General features: G+C 33.6%; 1 protein-coding gene across 2 annotated transcripts in view; it reads left to right on the top strand.

Annotated features, from left to right (window-relative positions):
* The window catches only part of LOC139141840 (glutamate receptor ionotropic, NMDA 1-like), a 45,661-nt gene extending 33,357 nt beyond the window's left edge, over positions 1–12,304 (top strand). For both annotated transcript variants that reach the window (XM_070711534.1, XM_070711544.1), the window contains 7 exons: positions 4,593–4,827; positions 5,483–5,631; positions 6,970–7,127; positions 7,785–8,056; positions 8,668–8,813; positions 10,308–11,362; positions 11,453–12,304. In XM_070711534.1, the coding sequence (XP_070567635.1) occupies positions 4,593–4,827; positions 5,483–5,631; positions 6,970–7,127; positions 7,785–8,056; positions 8,668–8,813; positions 10,308–10,520 (1,173 nt within the window). In that variant the 3' untranslated portion in view covers positions 10,521–11,362; positions 11,453–12,304. The remainder of the gene's footprint in view (positions 1–4,592; positions 4,828–5,482; positions 5,632–6,969; positions 7,128–7,784; positions 8,057–8,667; positions 8,814–10,307; positions 11,363–11,452) is intronic.
* The last annotated feature ends 6,000 nt before the right edge of the window (positions 12,305–18,304 follow it).

Here is an 18,304-nt window from a genome sequence, read left to right on the forward strand (position 1 = left end):
AGATGTGGTGGAAATGCCTAAACTGCAAGCTAAGAATAGCTTGTTTTTAAGTGTCAGAATTATACCATTAATGTATAGAACTAACAAGTTGTGTGGATTTCTTTTCTAAACACATTCATAAAATGGGATCATAAGTTTGACAAAGATTGCAGATTAGTTGTTTTCACCAGTGTCAAGAGGAAAACTTAAAAAAATCAAATATGTCATTGACTCCTTCTGCAAAGTGAAGCCGTTGATAAAGGCAAAGGAACACAAGTATTGTTTGAACTTCATCGAGTTGATAAACATGATAGGATATTTACCAACAAACCTGAACAGATTTTTGATCTGCAGGTTTAGAAACCTAGGTATGTGAGGTGTAGCAACCCAGGTGTTCATTTTCTATGTTTCCCTAATGTGGTTGCATATACATGCACCATGGAGACCCATAGGACATGAATATTGACATCGGTGCCACCATTTACAAAAACACTGCTAAAGACAAGCCATACTGATATGTATCACCAATATCATTATTGCTTCAAATCTAGCGTTGTTGATTTCTGTCAGATAATTTGATCTTGAAAAATATTGATCAGATGCTTCCTAGCATATCACATGATTGTTAAACCTCAATTGTGTGGTTAAAAATGTGTTTGCAGTTGTTACAAACTTGATAAAGAAGTAAAATGTGAAAGTTTGTCACTGATAATGATATTATAATCGGTTTGTATGTCTATAAATAGTGTACACATTAGCTGTCAGAATTATGAAAAGCATGCGCCTCAAAAAGTGGAAGACTTGAACTTTGGTCAAACTTTCCTCAAGGAATCTTTCAAATATCGACTCTTTCAAAATCACCAATAAAAAATTGGTTACACTGCAAATTTTATACTAGAGACACAAATTACCTAAGATTTACAAATTTCTGAAATTCACAATGGTTGCCGTTAACTCTATCAAGAGTAAAAGTTTTGATTGTCAAAAAACTAATAAGCTAAAGAGTTTTCTTACACCAAGAGCTTTAAAATGAGCCCCCACAAGTGGTATGTTAGAAAAGAATTGTAAAAGTTTGAGAGTCCAAATATCTGTCAGCGAGGCGCATTATAAAGTTAGTTTGCTTAGCATCCTGGATGAAAAGTAGATATTAAGCTTGCATCATAAAATTACTTTCAGAAAAGTTGTTCAGATGATGTAGAAATGATACCGTAATGCTGTTAATCTTTTAGCTGTGGTACTACTAGAGCCAAATCACAATTCCATTTTCTTTCATTATTTTTTGCATTTTCCATTACCTCATCCGTACCACCACCCTTCCTTTGCTGAATAAATTCCCATTTCCTTTCCTTCTGTTTTCTCTTATATCTTTGTCAATTTTATGTTTAACTTGTAACCATGGTATCTCTTCTCTCTCATGTTGTTGTTGACTTGGCAACGGTAGCATAGGAATTTCCCATAATGCATTGTCTTTGTGGTGTTTTCCTTTTAGTTCACAATGGATATGAATGATGCATCCAGTCGATGAATTTTCAAAATTATGTCATATATTTATGAGTGATTTCCTTAGCATTACAACTTTTAGGTACATTTTTTTTACAGAGATCATCATAATTACCACATTTTGATAGCCTACAAATGCATATTGCGTGCATTTCTTGTTACAGGAAAATGCTTTTCACAATGTTGAGATTATGTTATATTCGAATGGATAGTCTTCAAGTCAAAAGAATTGATATCAAATCAGAGTCTGTTCACTCTTTTCATCTTTTTTGAATTTCTGACTGATAAGGGTGTGAACGAGAAACTTAGCAGCAGATACAGCTCTGTTGTGTTATGTACAGAATAACTATTTGTGAGACATGTGTTGATGAAGAGGGTGGAAATCTTTGATAGCTCATTTCAGCGGTCTGACAAAAAATGGCAAAAGTACACAATTGAAGATTTCATCATAATTTGAACAGATCACATGAAGATCATCCTCAAGAATATGTCCACCAAAGCTATCAGATGGTAGTATTTTGAGAAAAAACTTTGACCAAAAATGGCAAAAACTGTCAAAATATCCAAAATTGCAGATTTCATCGTAATTTCAATACATCATATTATATAAATAACCCGTTGAAATCTGTATACCAAATATCAAAGCTATCAGATGAGCAGCCTTTGAGAAACACATTTTTTGACAAAAAATGGCAAAAATTATACAAAAATACATAATTGTAGATATCATCATTATTTCAATAATCATAAATAAGATAACCCCTAGGAACCTGTATACCAAATATCAAGCTATCAGACAAACATTTTTGAGAAACAAATTTTTTGACCAAAAATGGCAAAAAATTGCCCTAAAATAAAATATATTGCAGATTTCATCATTATTTCAAAAACATTTAATTCATCTGTAGGAACCAATATAACTAACTATCAATGCTATCAGATGAGTAATTTTGAGAAACAAATCTTTTAACCAAAAATTGCCCAAAAAATACACAGTAAAATATACCGGTAGATTTCATCATAATTTGAATATATAACATTTTGATCATCCCTATGAACCTATTTACCAAATATCAAAGCTGTCAGATGAATGGTTATGGTGAAATAAATTTTTGACAAAAAATGACAAAAATTGCCTGAAAAATAACAAATTAGCATATTTCTGCACAATTTGAACAAATATGAAATAGATAAACCTTAGGAACCTTTATCCCAAATATCAAAGCTATCTGACCTCTAATTTTGAAGAAGATTTTTAAAGATATCTTGATCAAAATGACCAAATTCACCACTATTTAGATATCTTGATCAATATGACCAAATTCACCACTATTTAGATATCTTGATCAAAATGACCAAATTCACCACTATTTAGATATCTTAATCAATATGACCAAATTCACCACCACTTAAACACATTTAACTGAGGTCACCCAAAGTAAACTGCATATGAAATTTCAAAGCAATCGGACATGCGGTTTCAGATGATGAAGATTTTTTGACCAAAAACAGTAAAACATACAAATATGCAAATTTTACATCGAATCAAAGAAACTTTACTGAGGTCACCCTAAGTAAACTGCTTATCAAATTTCAAAGCAATCAGACTTGTAGTTTTACAGGAGAACTTAGGCAATTGTTGACGGACGACAGACAGATAACAATGACAAATCAGCCTATTTGATAAGCTAGGCATCGCTGACAGCGGAGCTAAAAATGTTTTTGTAACAGGTACATGTACATTCATTGTCAGAATAATGGTATTAATAATTCATGATAATCACAAGGTTTAAATCTGAAATATTTAATCTGGAATAATTATGGATATTTGTGTAACAAATACATACAAAGGGATGGATAATAATTACATGTATGGATATTTGTGTAAAAAATACAACTCTGAGTCACAGGGACTTGGAGTTCACTTTAGAATCTATCCTTGCCTTAACATTTTCACATTCAGTTTCAAGGTTGCATATCAATAGCAATACAAAATTCCAGTAAACAGTGCTTCCAATGTATCACGGTTAACCATGAAGAAACCTGTAATAATTGAAACTAATCAATATCTGTCATTATCTTATTTGGTTACTTCTATTCACACATGGTTTGAGATGTAGCTGTTACATTCAGTATTTTATTGTTTTAAATCGGATTTGACACAATTTTATCGAAGTAGGAATAATAAATGCATCATGAGTGTATTCTGTCATACAGTTTGTTCACAGTGTGACCTGCCTTCATTAAATAGTTCATCCAGCATTACCTACAGGTTGCTAATTTCAGCCATTTTGACCCAGTTTTCTGTGCAAGTATAAAAATAATTCTCCCTGATTCGTATATAAATATGTGAGGCCTTTTATCCACCATGTCATACAATTCTGTATTCTTGCATGCAAATATGAGACCATATTCCAGCATTTGACCCAGTTTTTGTGATATTTTAAGAATTTATGTTTAGAGTAATTTGTCATCAAAATTAAAATAAAAAATTCTATACATTTTCTAGATCTCTTAATTTATTTTATGGAAATGTTATTTATCAACAAAAATCTGAAATGTGCTTAAGATATAAAATTGTATGAATTCCAGAAATTTCATTTTTTTAGTATTTCATAATTTTACAACTCTACAAGGACGCTTTATGAGGTGACACCTTTATCGCCATCTATCTGATTTGCAAGTCTGAATCTGACCCAAGGATTCCTAGCTATACATCAATTGATCATTATAGGTAACAAATGAGAGCTCTGTGCTTCATTTGAAAGCAAAGTTGCAGACAACAAGCTGTTTTCAAGTTTAGAGATTGTTTTGAAAATGAGTGTCGTTGACTTTGAAAATTAGTATTGGTTGACTTTGTGGACGAGTGATGATATTCACCAAGAAATATTTTGATATAGAAATAATATAGTATGCAGTGTCTGCTTGAAGGTGTCAGTACATGATGCAGCTTGCAAATTAAAAACAGACAATAATAAAAAAATAACAGTAAACACGAGAAAGTAAATCATACAGCTTAATAAAATGTAACTCTATTCATACTGACTGCACCAGTAAATTTATGGTTACATTTTTTTAAAAAGATGGACAATTTTCACTTTTGTCTCTGACAGGAGGATTCTGGAAGCAGCTTAACTTCCTTCCTACAGCCGTTTGAAATTGCATTATGGCTTCTAGTTGGTCTGTCAGTCCATGTAGTGGCCTTGATCCTCTATCTGCTGGATAGATTCAGTCCATTTGGACGATTTAAACTAGCCAATGAGAGCGGAGAAGAAGAAGATGCGCTTAATTTGTCAAGTGCAATGTGGTTTTCATGGGGTGTTCTCTTTAACAGTGGTATTGGAGAAGGTAAGTATGGCTGTGATAAGACAAATTTGAATGTGTCAAAGGAGTGAAAGTTTTTAACTATACATTGATGTAATTATACATCTATCAAATTTTCAAGACTGTCATCAAAGTGCAAGAAAAAAGGTTTTGTTAATGGAGATAAAAAACATCAAGGATAAAAATTACCTGTACGTGAGCTTTATAAAATACCAATATTTTTTCATTTGCCATTAAAATTGTGCTGCCATCCTTATAAAATCTTCCATTTTTTGTAATGTTTTAGCAATATGTAATGCCACAGGAACACAACAATATTACATACTATCTTGTTTGTTTTATTAAAATTAAGTGTTTATTGAAAGTCAACAAGCTTGCAAATATTGCAGAGTCGTTAAGTTGTTATTAAATCTACCAGCAATGTACAGTATGCAAATTCTGCTTGTTATAATCCTGAGGATGTACATGTACAGTAATTTACTCCTACATAAATTTTGTTGCCTACAAAAAGCAATTGGTGCAAGAACAACTTAATCAATATTTAATAAGTTTTAAGTGTTTTTTAAAACTTTACACCACTGCTGTAAACAATCTCCCAGCAATACCTCATCAATATTCATAATCTGTAGCATACTTGATGTCTCTTTTCTAATGAAATCTGACTTTCATTTTCCATAAGGAACGCCAAGAAGTTTCAGTGCCCGTGTACTAGGAATGGTGTGGGCAGGGTTTGCTATGATCATGGTGGCGTCCTATACAGCTAACCTAGCTGCATTCTTGGTGTTAGACAGACCTGAAGCCAGTATCACTGGCATCAATGACCCTAGAGTAAGTATCTGAATGGTGAAGATTTCTTAAAGGGGAAGTTCACCAAGGATGATTTTTACATATGTGCTAGCTTTGTGGTCACTTACCCCGGAAAAGCTATTTTCGCCATTTATAACTCGCAAGATTTTTTACAAAAACCGAAAGAAATAGTACAGGAAGTTGCCTATGTAATTTGAATCATGGGAAAAAGCGCCAAGCTTGGAGCTTGCATCATGTGATATGGAAGGGACCATTTTCCCATGGGTATGGCATTGTCAACTCACTCATGCTTAAACCAGGCTGTGCGTATTTACATAACTTTTGTTTATACTGAGTATCCTTGCATAAACGATGATTCACTTATAATAAACTGTCCATTGTCAGATTTTGTGTCGCTGTTTACTACTGTGTTACTGTGAGTGGCCAATATGGGGGCCATACCTGTCTGGAGATGGTCCCTTCCATATCACATTATGCAAGCTCCAAGCTTGGAGCTTTTTTCCCATGATTCAAATTACATGGGCAACTTCCTGTACTATTTTTATCGTTTTTGTAAAAAATCTTGTGAGTTATAAATTGTGAAAATAGTTTTTCCTGGGTAAATGACCACAGAGCTACCACATATGTAAAAATCATCCTTGGTGAACTTCCCCTTTAACTGCAGAATAGAATATTATCTGTATCAGACAGTATCATGCACTGCTACAGTTCATTCAGTATGTGAAATCACATTCCAGTGTGTATGTGTGGATAGAGACGGAATTCAGTGTGTGGGTTTTAATGTGTCCTTGTTTTTTCACAGTTTCTCATCATACAACACTAGGAACATACAAATCTGTATGCTGTGGTAAATTATAGGTGTCCTGTTTTTCTCAGAAATTTATTTTAGTGCAAAAGTGTTCAGTTATGAAATCATATTTATTCACAAAGTGAAAATCTTGATAGTGAAATTATATCAACCATATCTAGAAAACTTTATAAGCAAAGCAAATGATAAAAAACTGTAAAATTAGAGTAGTAAGAGTTATGAAAATGATTTGGAATAAAATGTCCATGTTTAGATAAAGGAGTAAGAAAGCTTTACCATAATTTTATGACTACTTTCAGCTCAGGACTCAGTATATACATATTGCAAATATTTTAAAACAATGCTACTAAAAAGTGCGCCCTCTATAGCTGAATGTTTCAGTACCGATGTCAGTTCAATCATACTTTCTGTGCAATAGAACTTTTTTGGAATGTGATAGACAAACAGGATATGAACTTTTCAAGATTTTTCAGATTTTCATATTTTTACACATTTTGACAAATGGATAATGAGACAACTTCTATTTCTGTTTTGCTTTCCTTTGTTTTCAGTTGAGGAATCCATCAGATGATTTCATGTATGCTACAGTCAAAGGCAGTTCAGTGGAACAGTATTTCCGTCGTCAGGTGGAATTGTCTTCCATGTACATGTTTATGCAGTCCAAAAATTACGACAATGCTAGTGCAGCTATCACTGCTCTCAGGAATGGGTTAGTATGTTTAAAATATGATAGATTAAACTTTGTGTTATCTGGGGTTAATATTAGTCATATCTACATTTCATTTTGATACAAACATTTGGAATTCAACTTTGAATTTTAAGGCAAATTTAGTAAAGTTGATGAAAGGGTTGTTTTTTGGATGCAAACCCTAGTATCTGACAATTCTTCATGGTGTTTGATTTTGGTTACACACACTCTACAGCCATGTTATTGCTCTGATGTGTAGTTTTGTGGGGAGTCCACATGAACCAAACTACATGCCCACTATCCAAGAATTGCTGTGATAACTGTTTTACCCTATAAAAAATCTAGGGGCCATCAAAATGCAAACTTCTCTAAAAAAATTATCCAACAAGATATATCTCAAGTTGCTCTAAAAATGTTTTCAGACTAAGACATAAAGACATTTGGATATATTTATTTTTTGTCACCATGTCCCATTTTGAATAAAAAATAATCCTATTGATGATTACATGAAATCTTGACATACAACTTGCAACTATATAGTCTGTTTTGTCCAACCAGCAAACTTGTGAAACTCTGACATGGCAATGACAAAACATTGATAAGAAAGTAAAAGACAGGTTCAATTTTTTATCCATGTCTTTTAAATATCAGATGGTTTTTCATGTCTTTTCTGTTCAGACAATTAGATGCATTCATCTGGGATTCAGCAGTACTGGACTATGAAGCAGCCAGAGATTGTAATCTGGTTACTGTTGGAGAGTTGTTCAGCCGATCTGGATTTGGTATCGGAGCAAAGAAAGGTAGTCCACTTGCCCAGAAGATATCCCTCAATATTCTACATTTCCATGAGAGTGGAATCATGGAGAGGCTGGATTCCGAGTGGATTACATTTCAACACTGTGATGTCAAGGATAATCAGCCGGCAACACTGGGATTGAAAAACATGGCAGGTGAGACAGTTAATTGTGTTGCTGTGTGAGATTGAAGTTGTATACATTTAAACATTCTAATGTGAAATAAAAAGTATACTAAAAAGTCCTACTAAATGAAATGACAACAGTTACTCTGCATTACCTGGAAAAGATGACAATAAATGTGAAAATAATAAGTTAATCTGATTTTAAAAATATTTCAAAAAAACTTCTGAATTTTAAATATGCATTTTTAAATGCCACACAATCTACCATCAACTTTTAAATGCGGTCCAATTCCAAAGAATTAAGACCATGTAAAAACCGAAGGATGCTATTGTACCTGCCATAGAGGGCGTGTTGTATATAGTTCAACTTTATTAGTTCAAACACAGTCCCTCCACAAAACCACGGTCCCATTTGTGGAGGGACCGTAGTTTTTTGGAGGAATCGTGATTCAACTGATTATTCTGCCTTATATGAAGTGCTCAGATTATTGAAGTACTTAATATGCAAAAGTCATTTCCACTGAGGCAATTGTCTGTGAACCTTGGCAATATTTACTGGCACATCATTTCTCTGATGGTGAAAAAGAGTGTTGTATAAGCACTACAAATCAACCTGTCAAAGTTTCTCTTGTGTTCCATCAGGTGTGTTTATCCTTGTTGCTGGTGGAATCTTTGCTGGAGTCTTCCTAGTGTACATTGAAATTTTCTACAAAAGACATCAAGATATGAAAGAGAAGCAGATTAAGCTAGCCAAGGCTGCTGCTGAAAAATGGAGAGGAAATGTGGAGGTTAGTAATATGATGAAAAGACCACTGTGAGAAAATGTCTTGTGTATGACTGCCTTGTGGATTTTTTCATGTTGTACTTCCCGTCTGTTTGCATTCTCTCAAAACCACTGATGGCAGTCATAGAAATTAAAAAATATTGAGAAGTGATAAACTTTTTATCACATACATACATCAGTGATTTCCATACAGTTGAATAATTGATGCATGAGACCGTAACAAACTTTTCTCTTTTTCTATCTCTTTTTTGCTGATAAATTCACATATCATAATCACATTTCATAGAGATTAACATATTGTACTCCGATAAAGAGATTTTGATAATAAGAACACAGCATCATACCTTACATCCACAGTTTGCAAATACAAGTGCTACCGTTGAGGGCGCCCTTTACATGGAGCCTTGGGAACAACAACATTGAGTTGTTGTAATATCAAGTCTACAATAATTCTAAGTATGAAAAAATGAGTATCAGATCAGTCTGAAAGAAACAGCTTCTTTGTGTGTATGATATTGTTGTACAACAAAATTTCACTAAGAAGATTGTTCTTTGATGTTGGTTATTTGACTCTCTGGAATCCTGGTGACTCATCATTTATATTCAGCATATTGAACACCATTTGGATTTTGTCATTGTCAGTGACTTTGAAATAAAGATTGATATATATTTCCTAGACAGTTATTGTAAAATGTACTGATGAAATAATTTGATAAAGTGCCTTAGTGAATTTGACTTGAAAAAAATGGGACTTTTAGTAGAAAATGAAAATTCCAGCTGTTTAATTGTTTATCCTGCAAACATGTTTATACAATGTGTTTGCTGGGTTATTAATATTTAATACGTTGTGGATATATTTTGAATGTAATTGTGAGAAAGCAGTGCTTGCCAACAGAATTATGTTACACAACATGGTTGAAATACTGAGATTAGTCACCTTATTTACACAGCATGCATGTTTACAATAGTAGGCGTTTTCATTAGAAAAGGGACCAAAGTCTAGAGCTTAACTGATCTTGATAAATAGACTTACACATTGAATTCTAATTAAATTTGTCCAACACTGAAACTGTGAAAATTGAACTCACCCGAATGAGGTCATACTAGATAAACCTTTAACTATGTTTGAAAACTAAGAGATTATATATATATGCAATGTTTGTAAAAAAATACATTTAACTTGAAAATTAAAAAAAAATTATGCCAGTGTCTCTTATTTGCAGCTGTGCCCTTGATGTTGTACTAAATATGTTTTGACTACAATCATGACAAACCACCTTGCCAACAGCACAATGTCAGATACCGTGGTTGAAATACTGAGATAAATCACCTTATCAACATAGCACATGTATGTACAATAGTAGACGATATCAGTGGAAAAGGTGTCAAAGTCCAGACCTCATTCAATATAATTTTGATAAATATATAGTTACACATTGTATTCTAATGAAATGTACTCAACATTCCAACACCGTATGAGTGGTCTTTTTATTTTTAGAAAAGAAGAACTTTACGTCAGCAGCAGAAGAAAGGTGATGGTAAAGAGAAGAAGAATGGAAAAGCAGAGAGTCCTCCTCAATCACCACAATCCTTGAATGGAACTGATCTTGAAAATCAACCAGTGCCATCGTTGCTAACACTGCATACTAGAATTAAAGGAATGCGACATAAACCTAGAGATGAACATGTCATGGAGGAAAACATGGTGTGAAGGATTAAAATCTAATGGACAGTTTGTGGACTTGAGTTTGAGCTGATATGGCTTGCAGAAATGTTTCATTTGTATGAAAAATTTTCTGAAAATAAGTGTGAGTGCTTTGCCACTCATAAGTCTGAATACGGTCAGCTAGTATGGTAGAGTATGAGTCAGGGATGTTGGAAAATTTCCTCATGTGTGGACAAATGTTATACTCACCATGAGTGTAATGAATTTGATATTTTTTATCAATCAGATCTGAACAATCACAGACATTGTTCTTCAATTTCTTACTGCTGTTCTGAAGTCATAAATATGACTGAAGCTTTTGGAAGTTTTTGCATAAATTTGCAAATAAAACAACAAACACTTCACAGTATATTTACAGCTTCCGTAAAAGATATGGACTTGTACTTGACACAGGACGTGACACCAAGTAAGATGACGTTGAATGAAAGACAGTGTCTTTACCTTCTTCATGATGCTGACTAACTTTTATTCGTGTTCTATGTTATTCGTGTTCTAGGATAATCATCAGAAAAATTTAGAAAGTTATAAAGTTAACCACCCTTTCACCACCATGGAAAAGTCCAATTCCATTGCTTGCTATATCAGAGATGGACTTCTTTACAGGCAGACAGGGGTAACAGGGTTGAAGGCTTGTTCACATATGGTTGAAGGCAGCCTGCTTGAATTCTAAATAAGCATAGACAAACGAAGTTGATGATGACAGAAATTATTTCTGATCACTATTCTGTATCCAATATTTTGTGAATGGTTTAGCACACGGCAAATTTTGAAATGAAGTTATAAAAACAGTGTAAGGAGATATTTTTTCATCATGTACATAATTTTTTGCTTTTTAGCCTTTCACCACCGTGGTTTGTCCCAAATCATTGTTTTCTATGGTAAAGCTGGACCTGTATACAGGGAACTGGGGGTGAAAGGGTTAAGCCTTTGAATGTACCAAGGTCAATCAGAAAGTAGATTTCAACATTTTTAAAATACTTGTTTTCTAAGCAACATACACAACCTCAAACAAACAAACAAAGCACTTAACTATGAAGCACAATTTACAGATTCCACATTAGTAGTCGTATAGTTGAAGTTGTAATTCCAATGTGTTTTGTCAAGTGAAGTTAAGTTTAAGTTTAGAATGTATAGATTGCCTCATTCTTTGCGTTCCTTTTTAGTGTAAGGACAGTAAATACCTGTATTTAAGATTTGTTATGTGGTTACCTTTGATATTTATTCAGTGAGCAACAATGGCTGCTTACAGGTGGTTGATGTTTCATATACCGTGTAAAACTGTCAACCAGCAGAGGATAATTGTGAAGTCATCTTGTGACCTTCTGTCATCCAAGTTTGGCAAGGTTTAGGTGTTATCAAACAGACCAGCAATGACAAAACTAAACTTTAACAGTGTATTAGATACAGTAGAGCCATTATAATTGCAATTCACATCGTGAGAGGGTGAAGTGACCCATTTACCGTAGTTCAACATAAATGTTTTAAAATCTACAGTTTTTACTGTATGACAATACAGTAGAACTGCTTCAACAGTTTCAAAATTTGCAGTAATTGTTTCATTTTTAGTCTCACTTTGAAATGAAAGTGTTTGGAAAAATTAGGTTTTACAAGTTTTGTAGATCCTGGTTAATGTATACTTCAGAGGAGTAAATATTGTAAACTTGAGTAAATTAAAAGAAACAAACACCTGTGATAGCAAATAGTAATGTTCAGAATATGAACTGTATGCTTTCCATGTAAAAACAAAAATAAAAGAAGCATGGAATTTATCACTTTAGGAGATTTAAATGACTGTGTTCAGTTTTAGCTCACACGTTAACGCGTGTTAGCTAATGTCAAAGTGATGTCTGTCTTACATCTGGCTGTTGGTGCTTTATCTCAAGAACAGCTCATCTGATAAAAATCAAATACATGTATGGTACATAGATTTGGTTTACAAATTGCAAGAACTGATTAGTTTTTGGTGGGGCTGGCATGAATCTTTTAAGCTCAATTGCATAATTAATGATTGTAGAAATAAACTGATATATATTGACAATGGATTCATAGATTGTGATGAGAATTGCTACAAATGTCTCTCACACTAGGATATATCAGCTGTGAAACAGACTAAAATATAACATTTTTGAAAGTCATTTAGTATTTCAGCTTATTACAAATTTGGACATGTAACAAGCCTTTCTAATTAGGGATGTGTATCTGGATTGACTTCAAAAGTAAACCCTTAAAGTTTTCAGAAAGATACTCCACTCTATATCTCCATCACTATTATTATAAAGGACAATTAACAACACATTATCAAGACTTCTCAATGAACACTCAATATTGTACATTTCAGTGTGTGCATTGATAATGTCAATATCTGTTTGTTACTTTCAGATACATCTGTATTTATCAGCTTTGACAAATATTTTTCTTCAACAGGACATTTGTGTGAGATTCATTTGTACCCGAGTTTCTAAGCAAGAGCAGACTGCACATCAATTAATTCATCACTTAGTAATTATTTAAACAATATTCTAGAAAACAAAATATTTTACATGAATAAGTGACTATTATTATCACATACATACCAGGAGACCCGTTATCCATACAGTATTATGTCACAATATTTGGTACTGGACTACAATGATTGGTGGATTATTTATATATTGGACCTGGACTACTATTAAAATCAGCTGTTCAGAACTAATTTTCCAATTCCTTCACTGCAAAAGTTGGAGGTAAATGAAGCATGGTAGGGAAATATGTGGTATTAAAATACCAGTATAAAAAAAAAAGCACAGCTGATACGAAATACTGGTAGTTGATATGAATATAGTTTCAATTGCTTCAAGTCTGTGATTTGTGAATGTTCTAGTGGGGTGAGCGCGATGATCTCGCATTCTGTTTTCATATGAAACGTGTGAGTGCCGTGAATTGAGTCTGCGAGTTGGCAGAAACTACAGTTAGTACTGTATTAACTCATGACTGTGCAAACTCAAAGGGAACTCTTTTAATCGCTATAAACCTGATCTGGGCTACCAAATGTCAAATAGGTATGTATATAATAGGAGAGACAAGAGGAAGTACCGTACTGCAAATGATTTTATTTTTAAATATTCACCAACTTGAACCAAGTCTATGTTGACACTATAATTTTTATGAATTCTTGGCTTTCATGCACTTACATGAATCCATTATCTTTCACACACGCTACAACGCTGCTCTGACACTTTGTGTTGGCTAGCTGACTGTAAAGCCAGACAATCAGTGCCTATCAACAACATTACAAATGTCGACGATGACCCAAGACAATTTACTATCACCATCAAAGGGATATTTTTCAGAGGTAACAATCACAGGTTGAAAGTTCAACATCATGATCAACATTGCTAGAGATCATCTAGTAGATCAGTCACGAGTCAAAATGCTGAGCCCAAGTGGTTAGAGTTTGTCAATTCTAAAAGCAGCAATGATTATGAGTTCTCCATTCTTGAGATCATATAAAGAAATGCAGTGCTATTCTCAATATCGATGATAGTTTGCAGAATTTTTAGGTTATTGCATTACTGACATGCTAGCATATTCTTCATATATTTGAACAGGCTTTTTTTGTTCGTTAATATTATACATACAATAATTGGGTATTATACATACAATAATTATTAACACATGGTGTGATTAAAATAATTTTATAAAAGTTGTTATACACCTCTTTGTTGAGGTATGTACCAATACACGAGTGCATAACATTAAAGGACCCACAATACATGTATAGATCAGCATGAGTGCCCTTAATAAAATGAAAACACACTCCAGAAAAGTGTAAGTTTGCCAACATCCAACAGCATAGCTTTAGCCAGGCCAGGCATTTATACCATATCTTCAGCGCCGCAAGACTGTCTGATCTCAGCAAAGGAGAATAAATCATGTTGCACTGCGCAGTTGCTATGGGCATGGCAACATATCTAGTAGGTATAAACTTTGTTTGAGCCCATGCATAAGTCTGAAAGCTTTACTACACTTTGCATTAAAAACATTTTGTTTTTTTCCTGAATTCCTATACATTTATACTTTTGATAGTAAAGGAGGCCCAGGCTGATCTCTGAAATTAAGAGAGTATTTACTTAATCAGTAATAATGCTAAATTGGTTGGTATGATTGCGATTATTTTTTTTTCACACATTGTAGACTCAAACCCTATGTTAAGTGTGGTTCTAGGTTAAATGGTCCTGATCGACCTTTGGCCAAGTTCCATGTCATGTGATACAGACATTGTTTGTTGCATTCTTGTAGCCATTGTAGCAGCACTGACATACCGTATAAACCTCGGCTCCTCAATGCATTTGTGTCAGTATCAGTTTTTGTCTTCCCACAACCAAGTTGAAGTCTACAGAGTGATTGTAGATCATAGCAGATTTACATGTATATGTGACAACCATTTGGTAAGTAGTGAGTGTCTCATTTGACATTTAGGAAATCAGCCATTTTGTAAAATTGAGGAAGACATGTTTGCTGTATATAATACGTAACTGTGTTCTTTGTCAAATTTGTGCCCTCAATCTGTATTACTGAAAATTTTACGTTGTGTTGACGTTGATTCAATTTTATCAAGTGCAGAAACTTCTCAAGTTGGAACTTGAGTGCCATGATCTCTATGTGTAAATCACTATAGGTACTTGAATGTTTGAGTTGTGGTGGGCATATTGGCTATAGGATATCAATACACTGCTAACAAACATTATAACTCTCATGCACTTCAAAAATTTGACTTTGACCACCTATAATCATCAGTAAAATTTAGAAAGTTGTAAAGTTAACCACCCTTTCACCACCATGGAAAAGTCCAATTCCATTGTTTGCTATACCTCTTGCCATGATTAGCTATACTGTCGTTTCAATATTTTTATTCTGGCTTCAAACTTTAAAAACATTCAGTCTTTTCAACAAAAGAACATACCCTGCAGTACTGAGGCAGCAGCTGTCGATCATATTGAATCTTATTCGTGTATCATTGGGGTATGTATTTCAGGAATACTCAGGTTTTAGTGTAATGTACGTCGACATTTCAATGAAGTTCACTCGCATAATGTTTAATGCCTTGTGTGCTTTTTAGCCCACATATGGTGTAACGGTATATATCAAAGACAGCCTGAGTTATGTGGCAAGTTGGTGGTGTGCGTGCGTGCGTATATATGTATGTAAATATGTATGTATATGTCCACATCAATGTATATATGTATATGTATGTATGCCCACATCAAAAACTCAGAAACTGCAGCGGTCCTACCGGTACCATCTTAGTATTTGGTGTACAGGTGCACCAAGGATTAGAGATTTGAATTTGTTCAAATAAATAATATGGTAGTGTCAAAAATATGGGGCAAAATCATTAGGGAAAGTCCTGCAAATTGTTAAAAGTTCTGTAACCCTGGGTTGTAATCTCAGACCGGTTGATACTAAGGCAAGTAGTTAAAATTCCTTAGCTGATTGTAACTATTAAGATTTATTCAAATTGTGGTGAAATTTTCATAGTTGCATTGTGGGGCAATTTCTTTGGTGTTTTGGTCAAAAATCTCTGAAATCACTTGAAAACGTGTTTTGAAGCTTAATATGCATAATCCTAGGTGTGATCTCTGCAAGATTGATCAAATTGTAGTGAAATTTCAAAATTTGTATTTTGGAGCAATTTTTATCATTATTGTTAAAAATAGACATCAATCAGGTCCAATAATCGTTATCATTCAAGGTAACAAAGAAATTTACCAAGTCCAAGGAACATATTGAAAATGACAAAGGCAATGGGGTCATCTTGAACCGCAAATTAGTGGTGGTACCAGGTGTCCGCAATGGGTAAGCGTACCCTGCCAGCTAGCCGTACCCGTCAAGATTGACCCAAAGCGACAAATCCATTGTTATTTGGTGATTTCACCAAATTACTTTTGTGAGTCAAATTTGGTATGCTGTCACTCATCATTTGAGTAACAGACAGGTCATATTTTGATACAACATCTCCGTATCTACCGTAGAACTTCTTAAATGATTTTATTAATCTACTTTCTGAGAATCCTTGCCTTACCAACTTTTGAGCTAAAAAAAAATCATCTCCTTTCAATCTGCATGTCTGATTGCTTTGAAACTTTGTATGCATATTTCTAGGGATGACTTTAGTGAGTTGAGTCAAGTTGTGGTGAAATTGTCATATTAAAAATTTTGTATTTTTGGGGCAGTATTTCCCATTTTTAGTCAAAAACCATATTCTCTGAAGAAGCTTCTGGGATCACTAAAAACTTGACATGCACGATCTTACTCCATGGTAGATCATATAGGGTTGATCTCTATCAGAATTGTTGAAATTGTAGTGAAATTTTCATATTTGTTTAAGGCACTTTTTTATTTTAGTCAAAAAAATCTCTGAAATCGCTTGTCTGATTAGTTTGAAAATTGATATGAAGGTTTATAGGGATGATCTACACCAGTTTTGTTCAAAAGTTGACAAAACCATTATCACATTTTGGGGAATTTTGCCATTGTATAAAAAGTGCCAAATATGGTATGATATCTCATTCTTGAATTCCCTGGTCCAATGGAAAAAAAACTGAAACCAAAATCATACATTATGCATGCATATGAGCAAAAAAGTTAAACTTGGTGAAAATCTCAATAACTGTAAGTCAGAATTTTTCATGTTGGTGATGATTTGTACAGAACCCAACCAAAGAGCCCCAAGCCAAGAAACAATAAGTTATTTTCTCACATATTACTGCTTGATGAATTACCAAATATTGTTTACATTAATGCCATGCAGTATAATATTACATGAGGACATCTTTACATTGGTATGGTAGATTGCATCACAAATTTGATGTTGTTGTATATGTGTGTGTCCATTGCATACCTTTGCTGGGGTATTTGATGGATAGGTTAAAGTATTGGTTAGCTGTTAAATATTGTATATACACTCACTCAAGCCAGCCAATGATGATCTAACCAAATTTAAGTGTTTATTGACTTTTTTCCTTTATCGTCTAGTTTCAGATGAGGCATTAAATTTCATACAGAAGTATTAATTTTTGACTTAGATTAATTTTAATCATTATACTAAAATTGAGGTTTCCTACCAAAACTACGGTATCTACCTGCCTCTTTATCCTTCGAGTAAACTGATGCTTCCATACTACCAATAAACTGTAGATTCTCTCCTTTTTGAAAATATATACCCTGGTAGTATGAGGGGATTTCCTTGTTATCTCTGATAAAACATTGTTTGTTAAATGTGTTTGTTAAGTCCAAAACCATATCTTAATCGAAATACTGCATGTACAATGGTTAAATGTTAGTTTTTCTACCTCAAAATTTGCTCTATTTCAGCAGATAGTATTTGTTTTATTTAAAGATAGCATGCATGCAGCCGGATATTTTAGCTTTTTTGTATAAATATATACACTTCCATAAAACTTCACTGGAGGATGGCTGATTTGCTTCTGCTTCACAGAACAACTAGTTTAATTAATGTACAATTTGGTGACTAACTAATCTATTTTCTATAATACTGTTAAGGTCAAAAGAATTAATATGGTATGGTCACTTCAATCGTTTTGAATACTTGCAAAATGTGACTTCTGAAACTTCATTAATTCTTATCATTTAAAGTACTGCTTTGTTCATCAATATCAGAACACACCAATGTTCATTTTGCTAGGCATGCTTCAAAGTGCTAAAGGAAGTTAGCCTTTGTGAATAATATAGTTTTAGGTGATTGGATTGTCAGGTTATGATATTTGCAG

Source organism: Ptychodera flava, chromosome 1 (genome assembly GCF_041260155.1).
Source record: "Ptychodera flava strain L36383 chromosome 1, AS_Pfla_20210202, whole genome shotgun sequence".
Lineage (NCBI taxonomy): Eukaryota > Metazoa > Hemichordata > Enteropneusta > Ptychoderidae > Ptychodera > Ptychodera flava.